The sequence below is a fragment of the Juglans regia genome, chromosome 11, assembly GCF_001411555.2.
Source record: "Juglans regia cultivar Chandler chromosome 11, Walnut 2.0, whole genome shotgun sequence".
Taxonomy (NCBI): domain Eukaryota; kingdom Viridiplantae; phylum Streptophyta; class Magnoliopsida; order Fagales; family Juglandaceae; genus Juglans; species Juglans regia.
Genome location: NC_049911.1, coordinates 36209003 through 36229799, shown reverse-complemented (window position 1 = coordinate 36229799; position 20797 = coordinate 36209003). Strand labels below are relative to the sequence as shown.

At 33.5% G+C, this 20797-nt stretch overlaps 3 protein-coding genes across 3 annotated transcripts; 1 reads left to right on the top strand and 2 right to left on the bottom strand.

Moving 5' to 3' along the window:
* Positions 1–8509: 8509 nt before the first annotated feature.
* LOC108992248 (ethylene-responsive transcription factor ERF003-like) lies at positions 8510–9546 on the bottom strand. The gene is made up of 2 exons (XM_018966745.2): positions 9365–9546; positions 8510–9262 (listed from the first exon to the last, which is right to left on the bottom strand). Exons 1-2 carry the CDS (start codon positions 9445–9447, stop codon positions 8770–8772), a joined length of 576 nt encoding a protein of 191 aa, XP_018822290.1. The 5' UTR covers positions 9448–9546; the 3' UTR covers positions 8510–8769.
* Positions 9547–12401: 2855 nt separating this feature from the next.
* LOC108992247 (ethylene-responsive transcription factor ERF003-like) lies at positions 12402–13459 on the bottom strand. The gene is made up of 2 exons (XM_018966744.2): positions 13279–13459; positions 12402–13197 (listed from the first exon to the last, which is right to left on the bottom strand). The coding sequence occupies exons 1-2, from the start codon at positions 13359–13361 to the stop codon at positions 12714–12716; spliced, it is 567 nt and encodes a 188-aa protein (XP_018822289.1). The 5' UTR covers positions 13362–13459; the 3' UTR covers positions 12402–12713.
* A 4779-nt stretch (positions 13460–18238) lies between these two features.
* On the top strand, positions 18239–18933 carry LOC108992249 (60S ribosomal protein L39-3). The gene is made up of 3 exons (XM_018966746.2): positions 18239–18345; positions 18426–18529; positions 18658–18933. The coding sequence occupies exons 1-3, from the start codon at positions 18343–18345 to the stop codon at positions 18704–18706; spliced, it is 156 nt and encodes a 51-aa protein (XP_018822291.1). The 5' UTR covers positions 18239–18342; the 3' UTR covers positions 18707–18933.
* The last annotated feature ends 1864 nt before the right edge of the window (positions 18934–20797 follow it).

The window sequence follows — 20797 nt, the reverse complement described above, 5'->3', positions numbered from 1 at the left end:
AAACTTGAATTGAATTTTGAGAGGAAAGTGTAACACGCATTATATTTAAAAACTTTCTTATGATAATTATATATTGGTAACCAAACATTGTATCGGTACCTATATATGCAAATTCATGGTCTCGAGGTAATGGCGTATACAATATAACTTTTTCATTTCCACTGACTGCGTTGATAAGATAAGGGTAAAACGTTTGAAAGTCTTTGTTATACGTGTACATAAGACAAAAAGTCAAAGTAAATGCAAATCGACAAAGAAAATAATAATAATAATAATAAGAAATAGATTGACTACCTGTATGACTTGGAGACTCGGACTCGGTCCATCTATATTTTTCATCATCATCTCCTTCCTCTAAATTGTTTGGGTGAGAGCGCTTTGAAATCTATTTATCGAACGCAACGTTTACGTTACCCAGAAAAAAATAAAAAAAATAAAATTGAGAGATAATGCATTGTTGCCAATTTGGCACGTGGGACGGGTACTGTTGGATCTATCAAAATAGTTATAATGATTTGTTCAATAATAGATAGAAGAAATATATAATGAAAGGGCATCTAAGTTGCAACCAAGGACTAAGACAGATCAGCGGCATCACCATTGTATCATGTATCAAGATGTTGCTTTGTTTACAACAATCGTGATTATTATCTTTGAGACAAAATACTATGTTTCGTTGTTAAAGTGACGTCAATCATTTCAAATCAATTATTGATAAGACTTATTATATTTTTAACTTCTTATAAAAAAAAAAATAAATATATAACAACATATTTTATACATTTAAACACATATTTCAATCTATTTACATTTAAATATATCTCAATAAGACTCATAAAATATTACTATTTATAAAATAATTCAAATTATTTGAGATCTAAATGTAGCCATAGAGATGATTCTTGCAAAAATTCGCTACACACTTGCCTGTATGAAACAAAATGAATTTTTGTTTTGGAATTTTTTGCTACTATTAGTCTTATTTGTTTTTTTAGATAAAATGAAATGAATTGAGATAAAAGTTAAAAGTTGAATAAAATATTATTAAAATATTAATTTTATTTTGAGATTTAAAAAAATTAAATTATTTATTTTATTTAATATGAGAATTTGTAAAAATTATAATAATTAAATAATATAAAATAAGATTAATAATTATAAAAATAAACAAGACCTCAAGTTGATGTCATGTAAGTAATAGAACTTTTTTTTCTAATTTTATTTAATATTTATAAACTTTTCATGAATTAAACAATGATTGGATGGTGATTAGATAGAGTTATAACTTTTCATGTTAATAACTTGATTTAATAGGCATAGACTTTTCCTACATGAAACAGTGAATGGATAGAGTTGTAGTACCTGTGTCCTAATTTGGAGTTTTATGACGCTTTCAAGTAATAAGGAACTCGACTTCAAAAATTAAAAAAAAAAAAAAAAATTGTAATAAGGAACTCCCCATTGACCTTGTCAAACGTATAAGATCGGGATATAATTTATGAATAGAAAATAATATTTACAGTTTTAAAATTTATAAATTTGTATATTCTCTTGAAAAAATTGATAAAGTTAATATCTATATAAAAAATTATTTTTAAATAGTAAATTTTACTTTTTTTTTACGAATTTGTAAAATGGCAAAGGGAGATATTTATCACGATTGGGCAATTTCTAAACTTAAAAACTAAACAAAAGAAAGGAACCCCACCATGTGCAAATATCACCATGTGCACTCTTTGTCAAAATTTATTAATTGTGTTTTATTATATTGGTCATGTCTTATTCCTTCGTGCGGACGTGCCAACCACACCACCAAACAAAGCCCACCTACCGTTAAAGATATAAAAGTGAAAAAAGATACTTAGCAGGATAAGAATTTTCTCCTTACTGGAACATCTGGGCCATAGCTAAATGGGCTAGAGATAGTAGCATCCTTTTGAATTTTTTGTGGACTAGCCTGCTGGAGGAGGAGGATCCCTTTTTTTGGGCCAGTAAAAGAAGATCGAATAGTCCAAAGCATTGGACCCGAAAATGGGTCCAAGTTGTTCAGCTGGGCCACACGTTATCAAATCGTTATTTCGGCTGGCTAATTCGGCCTAAAAACGAACATAAATGGGTCCGTTATTTAAATAGTGATTGAACGATCCGAGAGAGGATGTGTGAGGAGCACACGATGTTCATAGAGTTGCATGAAATTAACGGTAAAAAAGAGGCGAGTCGTGAGCCAATCATGGAGTATTTAGTACGTCAATAAGAGGATTCGTGAAATGTACGTAGCAATGCCCTGACTACCACATTCTTGTTACCTAATTTTGTGCTTAATTATGATGACTGACTGACTAATATATATATATATATATATATATATATATATATATTTCTGGGCTGATGGCATGACCAGGTGCACCAGTCCCCACAATATATTTTAAGTTTAATAAAACAATTTTTGTCTTATGCGATTCTTACAATTTCGACCATATCTTTAGTGCACGTGATGCAACAGTGCTGTGATTAGTAACTGCTAGAATTGCAGAATTAATTAACAAAAAGCATCGAAACAAAGGTTGATGCATGCGTCTGAAGCCTGTCTGTCATATATCTAAACATTCTCTCGTCGTTTTCTGAATGTCATTGTGCATGCTGATGACCTACTCGACTGGCTACGTTGTTCTTTCTACTTGTCCAGCTCTACAAAATTTGGAACCTTAATTCCTTCCCCATGATCGAATTAACAGTACTTAATTCGTCTATACATCATTAATTAAAGGACTAAACCTTAAACCTCAACATCTAATATTATTTTTAAGTCTAGCTAGCTAGTAGCTCTATTGATCTTTGCAGGGGGTGTTGGTCTCGATGACGAATTGAAAGCAAATACGTACCTTGACTGGGGATGTGGGTGGATCCCATCTCTGCTTTGTCTCTTTAACATTGATAAGATGAAGGGGGGTGGTTAAGGTCATGTGGATGTTGATAATCGCATGTGAAGAGAGTAGTGCAAATTAAAAAGAAAAAAAAAAAGAGACATTAGCTAGCATGGATGGGTAACCTAGCTAACCTAATGAGATAGAAATGATCTGGTTCAGGTCTTGTCTATATTTTCCAACACGAAAAATGTCACTTCCACTGAACATTATCATAAAAAGATATTTTGGTGTTTCAAATCAGGTTGAAAGTAATTTGGCTTTTCAGAGAGTAGGCCACCAACAACATTATCTTTCACACTCCCAAACAAAGCTATTTGCCTTTCGGATTTTTGCATCACTCCTTTGATCCGAAAGGGCATCTAAAACAAATAGAAAATTAAGCCCCCGACCACTAAGAAGAATATATATTGCAACATTTATAAATAATTGTTCATGAAAAAGGTAGAGACCATATGATTCTTACTTACTTTCACAACATGATTTTCTCTCGAGATTCCATACACCACGATAGGATACACAATGATTGGTTTTGACCGCTTTTTTCTCTTAGGAAGATCTATCATTTGACTTATAGGTTCTCTCGTTTTTAACTGTGGAGTGCAAATCAAGGGAGATGTTCTTTTACTATGTAATTATATATATACAAAACAACATTTCCTTAAAAAGGTTCAATTCTAGGTTCATCACTACATAATTGCTAATGGGTAATGATAGGCTGCCGCCCACTAGTGTCCGCCTAGGCAAAATCTTTTTTTTTTTTTATTTTTTCATTTCATATTTTTTTTAATATCTTTAAATATTTTTAAAAAATAAAAAATATATATTAATACACTAATACTTACTTCTTTAATTAATAAGTAAAAAAAATACATAAACAATCAAAATAAAAAAAAAAAAAAACAAATTAAGAGGGCAAAGAAGCATTATTCATTGCTAATTCACCACCTAAAGTTGGCAAAATCCGATCACTATTAATTTTGTTCAAATTCACCTTATACCACTAAACAAAAAAAAAAAAAAGTGCAGGCTTTATAGCCCACAAAAAGATTTTGCAGATTCCATAGTTATCCTATCACTTAATAATTATTATAATCATCTATTTTTTCTGTGCATTTACTTGATCCACTAAATTAATCAATGGTCTTCCTAGCTAGGAATTGGTAGCTCTACCCTATATCTTATTGGGTGAGGGAATCAGTTTGAGAATTCAATTGAAGTAGAATCATTAGAAAAAAAAAAAAAAAAACCCAAAAAAACCCAATGTATGAACTGATAAGGAAAACAAACACAAAGAAACAAAAACAGAAAAAAGAAAAAAGTGATGGGAGAATATATAAATTGTAACAATTAACCATAGTGATGAATTTGTTGAACATGATTTTTGTTAATCTCGGGTTCCCCACACTCCATCTCTACAGAAGTATTGCTTTTTTTTTTATCATAATCAAAAGTGAAAAAAAATAACAATCATGATAAGTCAAGAGCCAAAACATGTCCAATTCACTATCTTGTCAAGTTATCACTTCATTCGCCAGTAAATAAACCCAGCCTCCAATCACAGCAGCCTTGCCCCAGAAATAAACCTACCAAATTACCAAAGGTCGGGTCGGGTGGGTTGAATTCCCCGTTCGAATCAAAATTTTTTTTAATCCATATCCAACCCTCATGACAATATTGCAAAGCAAGCACATGTTGGTTAAAGGATAAAAATTTTATTCTACAAAGACAAAAGAGTTGTTCTTGTAAAATAGAGGATTGAGGTAGAGAAATTAAACGCAGGATGCACCCAAATTAAGAAAAAAGGTCGGTCCTGCATGCATATGGGTTGAAATGCATTTTGTCATTCCTAGCTAATAGTAACCTCACTAGCTTGCTTGATCAAGAGTTTTCCTAGGAAGGAAACAAGAGTATTCCGTAAAGCATTCAGCCAGCTTTCTCTATCTCAGGATAAATCTGTCCCCTCTCTCTCTCTCTCTCTCTCTCTCTCTCTAAACGTAACTGGTCCTGTGGCCGTAATTTGAGAACTTTGCTACTTTCCTGCAGCTTAGAGGATGGCCAGGTGAAATTTCATGTGTCCCCAATGTCACACTGGGTCAAATTATCAATGATGGTAAACTCAATAACATGCCATGATTTTAAACACCCTTTGCTGAATCAAAAGTAGGACAAAATAATGAGACTAAACTACTTTAGTTTTTTTTATGGAATTGTGGGGAACAAAATCAATTCCCAAACAGGTGAACAATCATGAACTTTCATGGGCAAAGATGGCACACCAAAATACAAAAAATAAACATATATTTTTTAAAATATTTGCCAGGTTTTAAGTATGAAATAAAACATTTGGGTAGGTTTGAAATGAGATGGAATGCAATAACTAAAACAAAGCTCTCCAATTAGTTTCACTACAACAAAAATATCTTTTGGGACAATTTTTTTTTTGACGAAATAAAAATCTCCCCAAACAATTATTTTTAGGGATAAAATTCAATCCCTAAATACTGACGATAATTATTTACCATTCAAACAATAAATATTGCGTTCAAATATATTATTTAGAGATTAAAAATATCTTCCCTAATAAATTTTTTGTTCAAACGGTACATAAAACATTTGATTATGAAATGAATAAACGTTCAAATGGACATTAGTTACAATCGAAAGAAAAAATGGAGAGATAAATTTACTAATTTAAACGAAAAATCGACTTACCCTTCAAATGATTTATATAAATGTGTGAATGCCAATCAATTTTTTTTTTTTTATGGAATTGAAAATAGAGCCACTATAATTCGATCGCTTTATATTTCATTTTATCGGTATTTTTTTGTGACGGAAGAAGTTGTATTAAATAATATAATCGGTCAGACATTAAATTTAATGTTCAAACATAAAATAAGAACATAATCAAGGAAATAATGCCGTAGGAAACCTCGTTAAGTCAACCATTATACATGCATTAGGCAATGTATGATGTATACATGCGTGAGCGCACGAGCACATACACACACACACATATATATATATATATATAATATGTTTTCCAATGTCTCGCGTCCTAAATATTCCCATCAATATTACAATTGAAGTCACTTAGGCTGCGTTTGGTTAGTAAATTACTCTCAACTCATCTCAACTCATTATTACAATTTTTTCAAATTTCAATATAAAATATAATAAACAATTCAACTTTTTCAAATCTCAAAATAATAATAATATTAAAAAATAATATTTTATCAATATTTTATCATCTCAACTCAACTCAACTCAATTCACTTCAACATCCAAACTCACCTTTAAGGTTATTATAAAACAGGGTGAGCTTCATTTACGATATTTTAATAAGTTTTTCATAATGTTTTGACTGAAATTTTCATTCTCAGTCTAAAATATTTCCCATTATAATAGACATTTTCTCCTTCAAAGCAAGAAAAGGTGATGCTATTTGATACTGCAAATTTCTCGGCAGGTATAAGCTTCCGCAAACCAAAATGGGTCCAACCAAAGCAGCTTGCAATTAATGTAGTAGAGGAGCCACATGCACAGCCTAAATATCTACTTATTGTCTTCAACTTGATAAGAGATCCAGACGTGGATATGAAAATGACATGAAAAAATTGATGAGAAAATGAATTATATTCTGAAAAACTCAATCAATTTAAATAATTTCCTTAAAAGGAAAATTGTAACAAACGCACCCAACAAAAAAAATGGTAACGACAGGAAAAAGTAACTGCATGCATCTCTAAAAGCTACACAACGCAACATTGATAATGTGAAAATGAGCAATTTGCTTTTAATTATCTGTTGAGTCTTTTCTTTCATTGTGATGATGTTCCGAAATTTATAGTATATAATGACTTTGTAACATAAATGTGGGTTTTTTTATTTATTATTAATATGAATCCCACACCCACAAAATCATTAAATGTGGGGTTGGTTATAAGAGAGAAGCTAGCGTTGGATATAAGTTAACACCCACAAATAAAGATAATCTCTTTGGGAAAAAGTAATGATCGGAAGGAGAGCATGCCATATGAGAAAGAGACCTTTTGTGTCCCTTTTTCTTTAACTAAGCGCATGAAATAGAAACATACACAAAGTAGGATGTCAAAAGCATTAGCAACAGCTGCAACACACCTCCACGGCTCCACCGTTAAGGGAGGAGAAAATTAAGCATTAAAACGTTCGTTCAAAATCGCATTCAGTGTCCGTCCCTTTTCTTTACAGCGGCAATCCCAAACCAAAAGTCTTCCCGTGCGTTGAAATCGATCCAAAATCCTCTCGTAGTTTTAATTCAACAATGCCAAAAAGAGTCCTTTATTTCCTAAACACCATGCCAGCCTGCCAGTAGTAAGTGGAAACATATCTTTTCTGGTTGACAAAGCCATTTTACGATAAAGAAATATATAATAAATAAAAATTTAATAGTGATAAATATATCACATCATATTTAATAGAATGAAAGCAAGATAGTAGTATAATGTATAGAATTTTTTGATATTAAAACATATCTATTTTCTAAGCCATTATTTTTTATCCCCATTTGTTCTTTGTCTACCTGATTTAGTAGATATTCAAGTTTTATAATTTGGGCTTTCAGTAGATATATATCGAAACTAAAAAAAATTCTATTTATCATTTTTGTATACCACAAACCACATTTTTTTTTATTTTTTTTCCCTTATTAAAAATATAGTGTATGAATGATTAATAAAAAAATTCAATTAGTTAAAAAAGAATAAAATAAAAAATTAACAATTAAAAATAAATATCCCCATATCAATTTAAAGCATTGCTATTCATAAGCTACATACACCACACACCATAATTTTTTTATTTTTTTAAATTCTTTTTGATTTTATTCTTCTTAAAATAATTGAATTCTTTTACTTATAAGCCATATAACATATATTTGGTAAGAGAAAAAATTTTAAAAAATCACAAAAATGATGATTTATGGTATATGAAGCTTAAGAATATAATTTTTCATCAATTTATTACTCTGTTTCGTGGAAGCTTCAATCCTGTACTAACACCTCCTTGCCCAAAAAAATAAAAAATAAAAAAAAGCTAGGCTTCCTTTTTGTTTGCCTGGGGGCCCTTTTCAAGTGCATTAATCTTCGTCTGTAAGATTCTATCATTTCTCCAGTATCTAGTGGACTTCTGCTACCTAATGCGCTCCACACATACTACTTAACTCATCTACTGACGATTGAAGAACAAATGGAGAAAAAAGAAAAAGTGCATTCTCTTCTGTCAGGTTCTTTTTGACAATACGAGTGCTGCTGTATATTGACCCAACATTCATCACCAAAGAGGATTGATTGAAAGCGTCGGATTTCATAGAAAAGTGCTACTATTCCTCTTATCAAACCCAACTATCTATTGAGAATACTTCAGTGACAAGCCACTTCAGGGCTTCTTTCCTTTATCGGCTTCAGACAGACTAGAAACTGAAGTAAATATTGCATTTGGTTTTGTTCGGTTTTAAATGATGGTCTGGCCTGAAGGAAATGCTAACTTTTTTGAAGCTACCATTTCATTCATCTCATGCTAGAGACTCGACAGATCCACGTTGCAACTTCGAAAATATGGCCAGATCGTAAATGAAAGACATCAAGCATAGACTAATGTCGTACATTATAGCACAATTGACTGTACAAATAGCAGTAGCATCTTCAATTGGGTCACTTACAGCTAGTTCTAGGACCTAGCAAGGATCTAAAACATAGAAAGAGGTTCTAAAAGGGGGGGAGAAAATGGGTTAAATTAGCAAGACAGTTCGTTGGCAGTGAAGAGATATTGGCTGAATAGGAGATTTGAGATGACCTGGCCTAGGTTACAGAGCCTGAGGTGGTACAACAGAGCAAAGTTCGATAGACCCGTAATGGACCAACTCTTGAATCATCTGCTCTATGTGATCATCCTCGAGAGGCTTAAACTGCTGGGGGTTTTGGTTTTCCACTTTAACTTTCTTGATCACCCAATTGATCTCCGTTTCTTGCTCAGCAACAAGCGTCTTATCGGGCGATCGGGTACCTATTTCAAAGTGGTTTCCAGCAGGGAAGCTGGATGTGTTAGCGGGCGGCAATGCTGCCTTTTGTGGCTCCTGTAGTGATGATTTGGTCATTTGGAGTGAAGCCATGTAGCACCTATGCAGTTTAGCTGTCAAAGTGGCTGAGAGAAGTTTTGAGGACGACGACTGGGGTGCATTTGGGTTATACGGAAAGTTGGTCCTAGCTCTTGGACCGCACATTAGCCTTGCGGCTTCGTCATAGGCTCGTGCCGCGTCTTCCGCCGTCTCAAATGTTCCCAGCCAAATCCTAGTCTTCCTGCGCAAAGGAAACGTTTCTGTCAGCACGCACCGAAACTTGTCGGGTGTAACATATGCGTAGGTTTATGAACTAATGTAGTTGATAGTGAGGTAAACTTACAGTAAAGGGTGGCGAATCTCGGAGACCCAAGAGCCCCAATGCCTTTGGCGAACTCCTCGATATCGCTGTTGTGGCCTGGCCATGCTTATAGTCTAAAAGATAAATGTTTTGATGGAAAGATGCTTGTGATATGCCTGAATGAGAGAAATAAGGGGGGAAAAGGCCGAAGAGTGGTCCTAAATGAAGGATGGAGGGGAAGGAGGGGGCCTTTATGTAGTTGGATTCTTTGAAAGACATTGGCTCACTGCATGACTCTTTTTTGTTTTGGCCTTCTGGCAACCAATTAGCAATTGGGTCCCACAGGGTTTTTGGGTCATCACTACCTATTATCTTTTCGCTTATTGCAAGTGAAAATTTGAATTAATTACTATTGGATACAACTTAATTCACAAGAGTAATAATACCTTTTTGTCAACGCAAATCTCAACAAAACACGAGAGGTTATCTCAACCTCTTCCGATGATTGTGGTATGAATACATATCATGTGTGTGCATTTGCTTAAATATAGTTTACAGGGATCAAGAACGGCGAACCTCCCTCTTTCTTGTCTCTGTTTCTGCACCCAAATCTGTATGTCTGTATATTGAAGTAGTCGTTTGGAGCCCTATGCTTTGTTCATACCTCCTATATTCTTTCATATGATACGGAGAATGAGACAGAAGCCGATCCAATTACGAGTTTGTCTCTTGCTAGTCAGACTCAGTACAATATGCATTGCATAAAACGTCTTTCAGTAACCAAAAAAATAGTCGTTGGGTAACTTGGTGCTGTCCTATAATTATTTTGAGTAATGTTACTCATCATCTAAATTCTCATCATCTTCTTATCATTCCATTACGTGGCATTAGATGATTAAAAACTATTTATTATATTTCACTTATGAATTTATCATCTAATGACGTGTCATGAGATGATGAGAAAATTGATGATGAGTAACATTACTCAATTATTTTTTAGACAAAAAAGAGAGGATCCTGATGAAAAATTCTAGATAAAAATCCCGCACTCCTACACACTATCTAAAAAGATGTGATTTTATTCTTTTACCCTTATATTTCATATTTTATATTTCACATTTAAAAAAAAATTATATCTTTTTAAATAGTATACATAAGCGTGAGATTTTTATATAGCATGACTCGGATCTAGTAAGCCAGATATATAGAAAGTGATGCTCTTGAAAAGATGATCAGGCCCCAGTGTAGCGCTCACTATCAAATAGCTGATCTGATTAAAGGCCTCAAAATATAACCCGAGCTGCAATTAATTACCATTCTAAAGGCCGAAGAGTAGAGTGCTGCTGTCATTCATCAGATGGCAATTAAAAAAGTGCTTAAAATTGAAGAATGACAAGGAATCCGCTAGTGGAGTCATATCTCCAATTTGAATCAATCATACTGTATCATATATCCTAGAAAAAAACTAATCATAATTAGCACGCTTTTGAAAAAAATATACAAACTCCGCCCATCAAATTACTATTCAATTTGTAATAAAATCCCAAACTATTGATAATCACCCCCCAAAACTATCAAGAAATTACACTTTGCCAGTACGCCCTTTATTAAAAATATGACAAAATCATAGAAAAGTTAATACACACCATGCATCTATATTGTAAATAACTAACACACTTTATTGGATCATGGATATAAGATCTTATATTTCATATATGATGAATATTAAACTTTGATTGTCTTTGAAATTTTGCTAAGATTCATATCCCTAGATAAGATTTTTCTAGGGTTATCTACCCTGATCATTTTTACCCATTTGGACAAATATAGAAACAACATATAGAATTCATAATATTTAATTCTAATGTCCACACTATTCATTAAGAAAAATGTTAAATGTACTTATAAAAAACTTATTTCTTCATATGTCAGTTATTGATATGCTGAAAATCATGAAATTTGAATTTCAAAATTTGAATTTAAAAAAAAAAAACTAATAAAATGAGTCTTGTAAATAAACTATAAATACATGTAGCACTACTCATTCATTAATAGCATTTAATATTATAGAGTCCACATATTGTATCTATCTCTATGTAGTGTATAAAATATGGGAATATATGTACTCACAAAAAACTTACAAAAAATTTACATATCCACGCGACTTTCTCATCTGTACATCACTTTCATTTAAAAAAAATATTTAGCTCATGCGAGTATATTTATAAATTTGTTGCGAGTATATTTAGCAGTTTCCATAAAATATTTCGTATGGTATTCTAATTCAACATATCCCAAAGTCACATGAATACAAATGTTGCATAAAAGACCAAAAAAAATTATTTTCACGTGCGTATGAAAACGTAAAGTTAGGAAACACTCGGATGATTTTTCATTTCCTCGCTATGTCGCTCTCCGGACATCGATATCCCTAGTCCCAAGATGCAAGAGTGATTTTTCTTTTCTTTTTCAGTAAGTAGTTTGTGCTTTTTTCTATAAACAAACCAACAAATCCGGATCAAATCCCATACATGATGTGGTAAGAGATGGTTGCTGGGAGTTTTTATCAAACATATATAAGGCGCTGACCATAGATACGGCTGCTCGGGGCTAATGTTTGTGTATCTTTACATTATTTCCCCGCGATTAACGCTAATTACGTGATGGGATAACCATAATCCTTTCCTTTTTGAGCAAAAAAAACTGGTGTCGTTCATATCAATGTCCCACTGTGATGTGGGTTCCTGCAACACCATTAATACAAATACCACAAAAAATGATCAAAACCAAAGGGGGAGTTGCATGGGAGAGTCTCACCTCGCTCGAGACATTCCTTGGTACTCCCATGATCCAGAAAAAATAAAAATAAAAAATCTTTTAAGAAACCCTTTAACGTTAAGCTTTGTACTGATTAAATGATTAGCATATAGAGATGGATGAGGTGACTTTGTTTATTTCGGTTTTGCATTCATCATTTAAAACACCATCTAAAAGTGGAAGCAGACGGGAGAGCCTTTCGATTTCGAAATGACCAGCTTCCCATGAAGTGGGGTAAGAGCAATTTTTACCGTTAACCAAATTCAGAACACACTATAAAAAGATGTATGAATAAAAAGTGTAAATCTTGCATGCACCTAGGTTCTAGAGTACAATGCAAATCGAAACTAAAGCGGAACCTTAATATATCACAACATAATCATGAGTTCAAAACATATATGTTTAATTCTGAATGTGAAGCCATTCAGATGGATCACCTGCAGAACACTATGAACAGGATAGGAACTATTGGGTCCAAGACACTGAGACAGGTTGATAAGAATAGGTTAAATTAGGTCAATTAGTGACATTAGCAGACAAGATATTTGGTAAAGAAGATATTTGGTGGCTAACATCAAAGAGCCTGAGTTGGTACAACAGAGCAAAGCTCAATAGAGCCATAGTCAAGAAGTTCCTCTATCATTTGCTCTATGTGATCGTCCTCGAGAGGCCTGAACTGCACCTGCTGACTACTTTCCACCTTGAATTTCTTCGAAACCAAATTCGGCTCTTGTTCTAGCTCGGCCACGTGTCTCTTTTCAGGCAACCGCATACCCATTTCTATGGGTTTTCCATTGGTGGCTATGACATGTGGTGATGCTGCCTTTAGAGGCTCTTGCGCTAATGGCTTCGTCATTTGGAGCGAGGTCATGTAGCACTTATGTAGTTTAGCCGTCAAAGTCGCCGAGAGAAGCTTCGAGGAAGATGACTGGGGCGCATTTGGGTTGTAAGGGAAGTTGGTTCTAGCCCTTGGGCCGCACATAAGCCTTGCTGCTTCGTCATAGGCTCGTGCCGCGTCTTCGGCCGTTTCGAATGTCCCTAGCCAAATTCTTGTCTTCCTGCACAAAGGAAACGTTTCGTTTAGTACCCAAGCAAGGAACTGCGTAAACGTGAGTGAAGAACGTGTGTATGTTTCGTACAATATAGGGTGCCGAATTTCGGAGACCCAAGAGCCCCAGTGCCTCTGCCGAACACCTCTGAATCGCTGTTGCGGTCTGGCCATGTCGACGAAAAAGAGACGTTTCTTTGAGGAGGTGTTTGTGAAAATGCCTGAGAAGGGAATGAGGCAGGAGAGAGGTGCCAACGAGGGGAGGGGGAGAAGGGGGGGGTTTGTAGTTGCATTTGTTGACAACGTATAGGCAACTGGAGAGCTCTTTTTCTGTCTTCTCTGGCAACCAATTTAAGGAATTGGGTCCCACGGAGCTTTTGAGGGAGGTTGTAAGTTGTAACTTCTTTTCTTTGTATCTGCGAGTTACCGGTGGGCTTGCTGCAATAGAAGACTATGGAATACACAAGTGAAGGGAAATTGCAAACTGACCAAATTCAGTTCACATGAATAAGAAAATAACATATCATATCCAAAAACAACAGAGTACTCTGTTCTCTTGCTTTTTTGTCCATCTTTCTTCAAGAAAAATCTAAGGTCACAGTCTCATAGATTCTTCTCATGTGATCATGTTCTTGAGTTTAGACAATGACTCGATCAATTACGTTGTTCTTATACTGAATAAAAAAAATGAAAATAAAAAAACTCCCGTGGTTCTGAACAATGAAAGATGATTGAACGTATCTTATTCTCACATTCATAATAAATTAATGACGATCCAAATTAATATTAATTATACATTTGGTAATGGTTGATCATGTAGAGAGGTCCGTGCAACTGGGCACAAATATGATTGAGTCAATGTTGTGTTGGGACGCATGGATTAAAAGATTCTTGGACCATAATAATTACAATGACCATCCAAATCATTTGCTCAAATCTTGTTCACTATTATCGGATCAATTTTCAATCAGAGCGATACCAACTTTGCATGATGCTTTGCTTAGTTTTTTATTGGCGATAATAGCTTTAATAAACATATAAAGTATGGTGATGATGCAACAGGGTACAATGGATCTCTGTGCACAAATGCAACAAAAAGGTGGGCTGCTCGAGTGGTATCGGTTTTGGAGCTTTCAATTCCATGCAACATCTAAAAATAGCAGTAAGTTCATACCAAGCGGCTAGGGTTTTTTGTTTTTGCTGTGAACAAAGTGTCTACCTCTCATGTTATGGGTGCTAAAAAGTGGAAACACAAGCATACGCTACGTAGTAGAACAGGACAAAAGCAACGTTGCATTTTTTTAGATGGCCATGATCCCTTGCTGTTCACCCACATGTCAAGAATGATCCCCCATGTTGCAGAGAGAGAGAGAGAGTAAAGTTTATGTGAAGTTAGTTGGATTTTGATTCACACGCGCGCAGTTATATGGTGTGTAGTTTTAGGTCCGGTTTAGATACAATAAGTGTTTTATCTCATTTCATCATTATAATTTTCTTAAATTCTCACATAAAATATAATAAATAATTTAATTTTTTAAATCTAAAATAATAATAATATTAGAAATAATATTTTAACAATATTTTATTTTATTTTCAACTCTCATCTCAACTTACTATCCAATCCACACATTAACTCACGATCGAAACTGCAACTTAGGAGAGACATACCCCCAAGCAGCTATTTCTGACTGTGCCGGCTCTTTCCCTCAAGACTCTGATCACCCATCTTCTACTTTTTCGGATCTTCAACGGTGGTTCCTCTCATACCTTGTTAATCAGAATTAAGAACCGGTAATGGGAACTGTTTTACTAAAGGTAACTACCGGTAAAACATTGGAATGTCAACAGAAAAGAAACACCACTGTCCCATTTTTGGATTACAGCTAAACCAGAAAGCTATTCTGAAATCAACAGGAAGGTCAAAAAGCATACAAGTCTAATGTCCACAACACAAACGCGTGAAATGGGCCCCAAAATCTAACATGGGTGATGATAGCATCAGTTGTTCCCTGTGTGGTGCAAATGTGTATGAAAACCTCCCACGGTTTCATCCCCTCTCTCTCTGACGGTCACATGCAAACCCAATCCATTGAATCGAGCGTATGATAAAGAGCTTAGAATTTGTAAGAACATGGGATATATCTATCACTGGAAGATATTTATCAAGCTACTCACATATATATATGGACAATATTAAGGTGCACACCAAATATGCACACAAGTACAAATGAATTTTTTTGTTTTCTTTTTCTTTTTCTTTAAATATTTTTTAAACATCCTTAATTATTAAAAAATAAAAAAAATATATATAAATTCATTAATAGTTACTTCCTTAACCATTAAATAAATAAATAAAAATAAAAATATATGAATGGACACGTTTGATAGCTAGGCATATTTTAGAGTAATACTATCATTTTCCTACACTCAACTTGAATACGTCCATGTAGGTGCATTTTTGTCGTCGAAACACCTCTTTTTACACTAGTAGGTAATAGTAGATCACACGTTTTCTAGAATTTGGGCATATTAATTGTCCTAGTGTTTACATCTTCTCGAGTGAACGGATCAATATATAATAATGAACATTGAATTTGAAAATACACGATAAAATAAAACAAGCATTTTTCTTCAGTTTTCTTTTCTTGAATACGCGAAGATACAGTAGTACACTTGTATGTCCAGAAATTTCGGAGAAGGAATAATTAAAGTGTATATAAATATATATATATATATATATATTCTTAATTTCCTTCCTTGCAACTCTTTTTTCTTTCCTTATGATGAGCATTAGTCAATGAGAGCAGATAACAATTCTCAGATAAATTTTATTATTCCTGACGCGGTTTCCTTCGTAATTAGCAAGGAATAGGTGAACAAGGTGATGTGATATCATGTCTTCCAAGTCCCTGCCCGCAGTCCATGGGATCTTGCCCAGGCTGTTCCTTTGAATTTTGAACAAGACCACAAGCTCATCATCTTGGCATGAAAACGATGTTTCCAAGATCATCCATGTGCATGTTCCTGTTTTCTCTCCAACTAAAACGTCTCAAATTTATAGATTACGACATTTTACAATGAAAATCTGAATCTCCATAGACAAATTAGGAAAATATAACACCAATTACGCAAAAAATACAGCTTCAAGGACAAGTCGAAATGAAACTTTTACCCACAAAATATTATAATACGGAATTCGGGATCGAATTATTAGTGGAAGAATATAATTAAAGCATGGGCGATCATCTAATTAGCATAGACATTAATGGCCAATATTGGAGAATTATGCAGTGACAGTGACTTTGGCATCTTCTTATATTTATAAGAATTAATAGAAAATAACAATAAATACTTTGGTGCCATGTGCATTGAATAATTAACAAACTGATCAAAGAATAAGAGGTTGCTTCTGATCACACCCGGGGAAGAAATGTATTGCTTATTCTAATTAAGATGTGTTTGTCTGTAATCCATTTATCTAATTAACAGCTTATATAAATTAATTAGAAGTAAACAACTCACAGCCAGCTTTGTTCAATGGATTCTATAACATATTCTATTTGAATAAAATTTATAACAAGGGTGGATAATTAAACAAAAGTAATATTACGTATAATTGTGGAGTGCGCAAGAGTTGCACAATCGTTTTAAAAAAAAATAGATTTACTATTAAAAAATTAATTTTTTTTATGTGAGTAGCATATTTTTAAGAATTTTGCAATATTTACCCGCTATGCGATTGTAAATATCATTTTTATCATAAACGAATTTTAAAAAAAAAACGTATTCTAATGCTGAAGAATGAAAAATTAAAATAGAAACTCTAGAATATATCTTACCATTTTGGGTGTGAAGATGAGATCAGGATGGACTGCAAGTAGTATATAATAGCTGTTGGGTTCGGCCTTTCAAGGAAAACAATTGCTTTAGGCCCGAGTCCGCATAGAAATCACAGTCGTACGTGCATCTTACCCAAAAAAAAAAAAAACAATATTTTCCCAAAAACTTTTCGGCCCAAAGCTCTGGAGTCTCGTTTGAATTTAAAATTTACATTAACTCATTTTTTTTTCACACAAAATATAATAAACAATTTAATTTTTTCAAATTTTTATATAAAATATAATAAATAATTCAACTTTTATTCTACTATTCATAAATCATTTCAACTCATCTCTAAATCTAAACGACTCTCCAAATGAAATCAAAGAAAGCAGCATGATATTGATATCATTTTTTCCCGAGAACCCTAATAAAATTAAATACATATAATGAATTTATTTTCTTATGTTGTTTGAATGTTATGGTCCTTGAAGCGTTAGATTGAAAACAGGCTAGCCTATTAAAACCTCAATAAACTAAAATTAATTTTGTTTCTCTCTGATTAAATACGATATGATTTTTAGGTTATTATACATGAACAAGTAATGCTAGCTAGAAACTTCTTTTATGATTTCTTTGCAAAATAGAAACAGGAAGGATATGGAATGATGAGGCTCTAAGGTGGCATTTAGAATTTAGTTCTCTTCAAAACAAAAATGACAAATTAACCCCCAAAAAAACTAAAAATTACTTGGTTTTGAAATATAAGTATTTTTTTTTTCCTTTGAGTTAAGTAAACCAAAAATAGGCAAAAATCACTGAAAAATAAATAGTAACAGGAAAAATAAAAAATGACACTCTCCCTAACTTTCTTTTACAAGGTCATGTGGGTATTGTTATTAATATGAAAAATTATACTCATCATCCTTACATATCAAATACTATACTTTTTTTATTTATTTTTTATTAAATATATAGTATATGAATAATGAGTAAAAGAATTTCATTAGTTTAAAAAGAATAAAATTAAAAAATAATAAAAATAAATATGATGTGATGTGATGTGTGGTGTGGTGAGTAGAAAAACTCTATTAATATTTAGGGCGTTGGGCCTACGAGGGAAAAGGGTTAGCCCATTTCGTTGAAGAAATAGACTGCTCTGGGCCTAATTGAAATATTGTCCAACCGACCTAAAAGATTGTCTTAATTCTTTCCACGTTTCATATAAAGGGCCCATCTTTCCCAATCCTCGCCCTAGGGTATCTCTTTCTTAACCTAGGGTTTTCGCTGCTCCTCTCTCTCCAAGCATCCGCAGCCGCGACCTCCGACATCGAAAATGGTACTCTCTCTCTCGTCTTTCTATTTTGTTAAAAGCACGGAGAGTTTGATTAGGATTTTGATGATTATGCATACGTGCAGCCGTCTCACAAAACTTTCATGATAAAGAAAAAACTTGCGAAGAAGATGCGCCAGAACAGGCCCATCCCACACTGGATCCGGATGAGAACGGACAACACGATCAGGTTTGTTTCCCATTTCCCCATACCATTCCTCTTTTTATTTCTCTCTCTCTCTCTCTCTCTCTCTCTCTAAATTCTCTTCTCCGTTTATTTTAAATCCTAATGGTTCCTATCGTTCTGGTTTTTTTCAGGTACAATGCGAAGCGCAGGCACTGGCGTCGTACCAAGCTCGGATTCTGAGAATTTTGGATACTCTGTGCCTTTGTTTCGTTATTGAAATTTTGATAAGGTGTTTATGAATCTTTATGTTTTGATGAGCTTTATTTTTTATTTCCTTCCAAGTACCCTTTTTGTAAGGTTACTGTTTTGAGGAATTTTAAATGAAGTGTTGATCTTGGTTTATTGACATGGTACGATCTTATTACCATTTTAGTAAATCTCGAATTGTGTATGCATAAGTTTTGGAAGATGGATCATTCCTTTATTTCTGTTTACATCGGTAGTTCAGGAGCTTCTGTTTGCTCAACCGCTTTAAGATTTTTGACTTTTTGGATTGAGAGTAGTGCTTTAGCCATGAGAAGTTCTTGATCCAGTGCATGAGTTTTGTATATTTTTTATCTTTTCCGCGAAGAAACCTGTAAGAGCCGCCCATGTTTATTTCATTATGAATTATGGTTCCTTTTGATTCAATGCCAAAATTGTGTGGTCACCTCTTTTGATGCTGTGTCGTGTCCCAGTATATGGTTTTGTACTGATCGACTTTTACTATCGTTATGCTGTGCTTAAATCAGCTCGTTCCATTTGGTGTCCTCTCTTATTACATTTATCCAATTCCAGCAGCTCGGGCGGAATTATGGGCTATCTGAGCTATCTCAAACCAAATCCCGTAGTCCCCTTAGCCTCGTTTGTTTTTACAAACGATACGAGATAAGTTGAGATAAAAATTAAAAATTGAATATTACCAAACTTTCTTTAGCCTCTTTAATCAGCCACTAGTACATATAAAATATATATTTAGGATTTGAAAAAGTTAAATTTTTTATTTTATTTTGTGTAAAAATTTAATAAAGTTGAATGATTAGATCAGATGAAATGAAAATGATTGTGAAAACAAATGAGGGGAGGTTTGATTAGTTAGTTGAGTTGAGTTGAGATGAGATTTGAAAATTGAATAAAATATTGTTAGAATATAATTTTTTATTTTGAGATTTGAAAAATTGAATTATTTATTATATTTTGTTTAAAAGTTTTAGAAAGTTTTAATGATTAGATGGGACGAAACTTGGAGCCCGTTTGTATAGTAAGATAAGATGATTTGCGAACAGTAATAAGGTTATTAATTGAAATTAAATGAGGTAAAGATCCATCTCACCATTGTATCCAAATGGGACCAAAATGAGTTAGATCAACTCTGAATCTGACGACTCCACGTGTTTAAACTAGGTAACAGAAGAGAATGTATACTCAAATCTTTTTGAGAGTTTGCTGACTTTGCACATGTGTATGATGTAGCGGAATGATTCAAATGGGTGGTTTGCGGGTAAGATGTTTTGTAATCGATTCAAATATGTATGATGTTTTTGTATTGCTAATCTTCTTGGCTCTAAACGGAAACCACCTTTTAAGGAGGGATCATTACAATTGAAATAGGGTTATGTACGGGATGCATAATGGTTTTTAAGATGAGGGCTCGGTGGTGGACCTGTGATGATGGGCGACTGTTATGCGTTATTCATCTTCTATACATTGAAAGTTTATATGGTGATATTAGGTTGCCTAAAAGATCAAAAAAAGGAAATAGAAGGCCAATCCTCTGAGTCTGGACTGCTGTTCTTTATAAGACGTAAATCGAAGATAACCAAATCTTCTTGGTATTCATGTTTGAATTATGGGTGGGAATGTACCTAAAAGATGGTGGTACTTGCAACGTTAAGCTACCTCAACTGCTCGATTCAGCTCCGATAAGTCAAGATCAGCAGGCAGTAGATAGATACCTTCCTTTCTCAAACTTGAACATACTGCTGACTAGCTTTTTTTTAATGCTATTTTTAGTTAAATTATATTCTAACACATCCTTTCATAAATTTTACTTAAATTCTTCGATATTTAGGATTTACCAATAAAAGTTTCAGTATGGTCTTTTGTTTTACCATGGATAACAACTTGTTCGCCGTTGGAACTTCGGCATTTCTTTCTTTATTTAGCAATAACAAGTTCTTCGCAATAATATGTCAATATTTAATTTCAGCAGTATGATACAAGGTACTATTATATCATGTGATAAGTCTCTGCATTAATAATTAATGTATTTCTTAGGCTAATAAACACCAC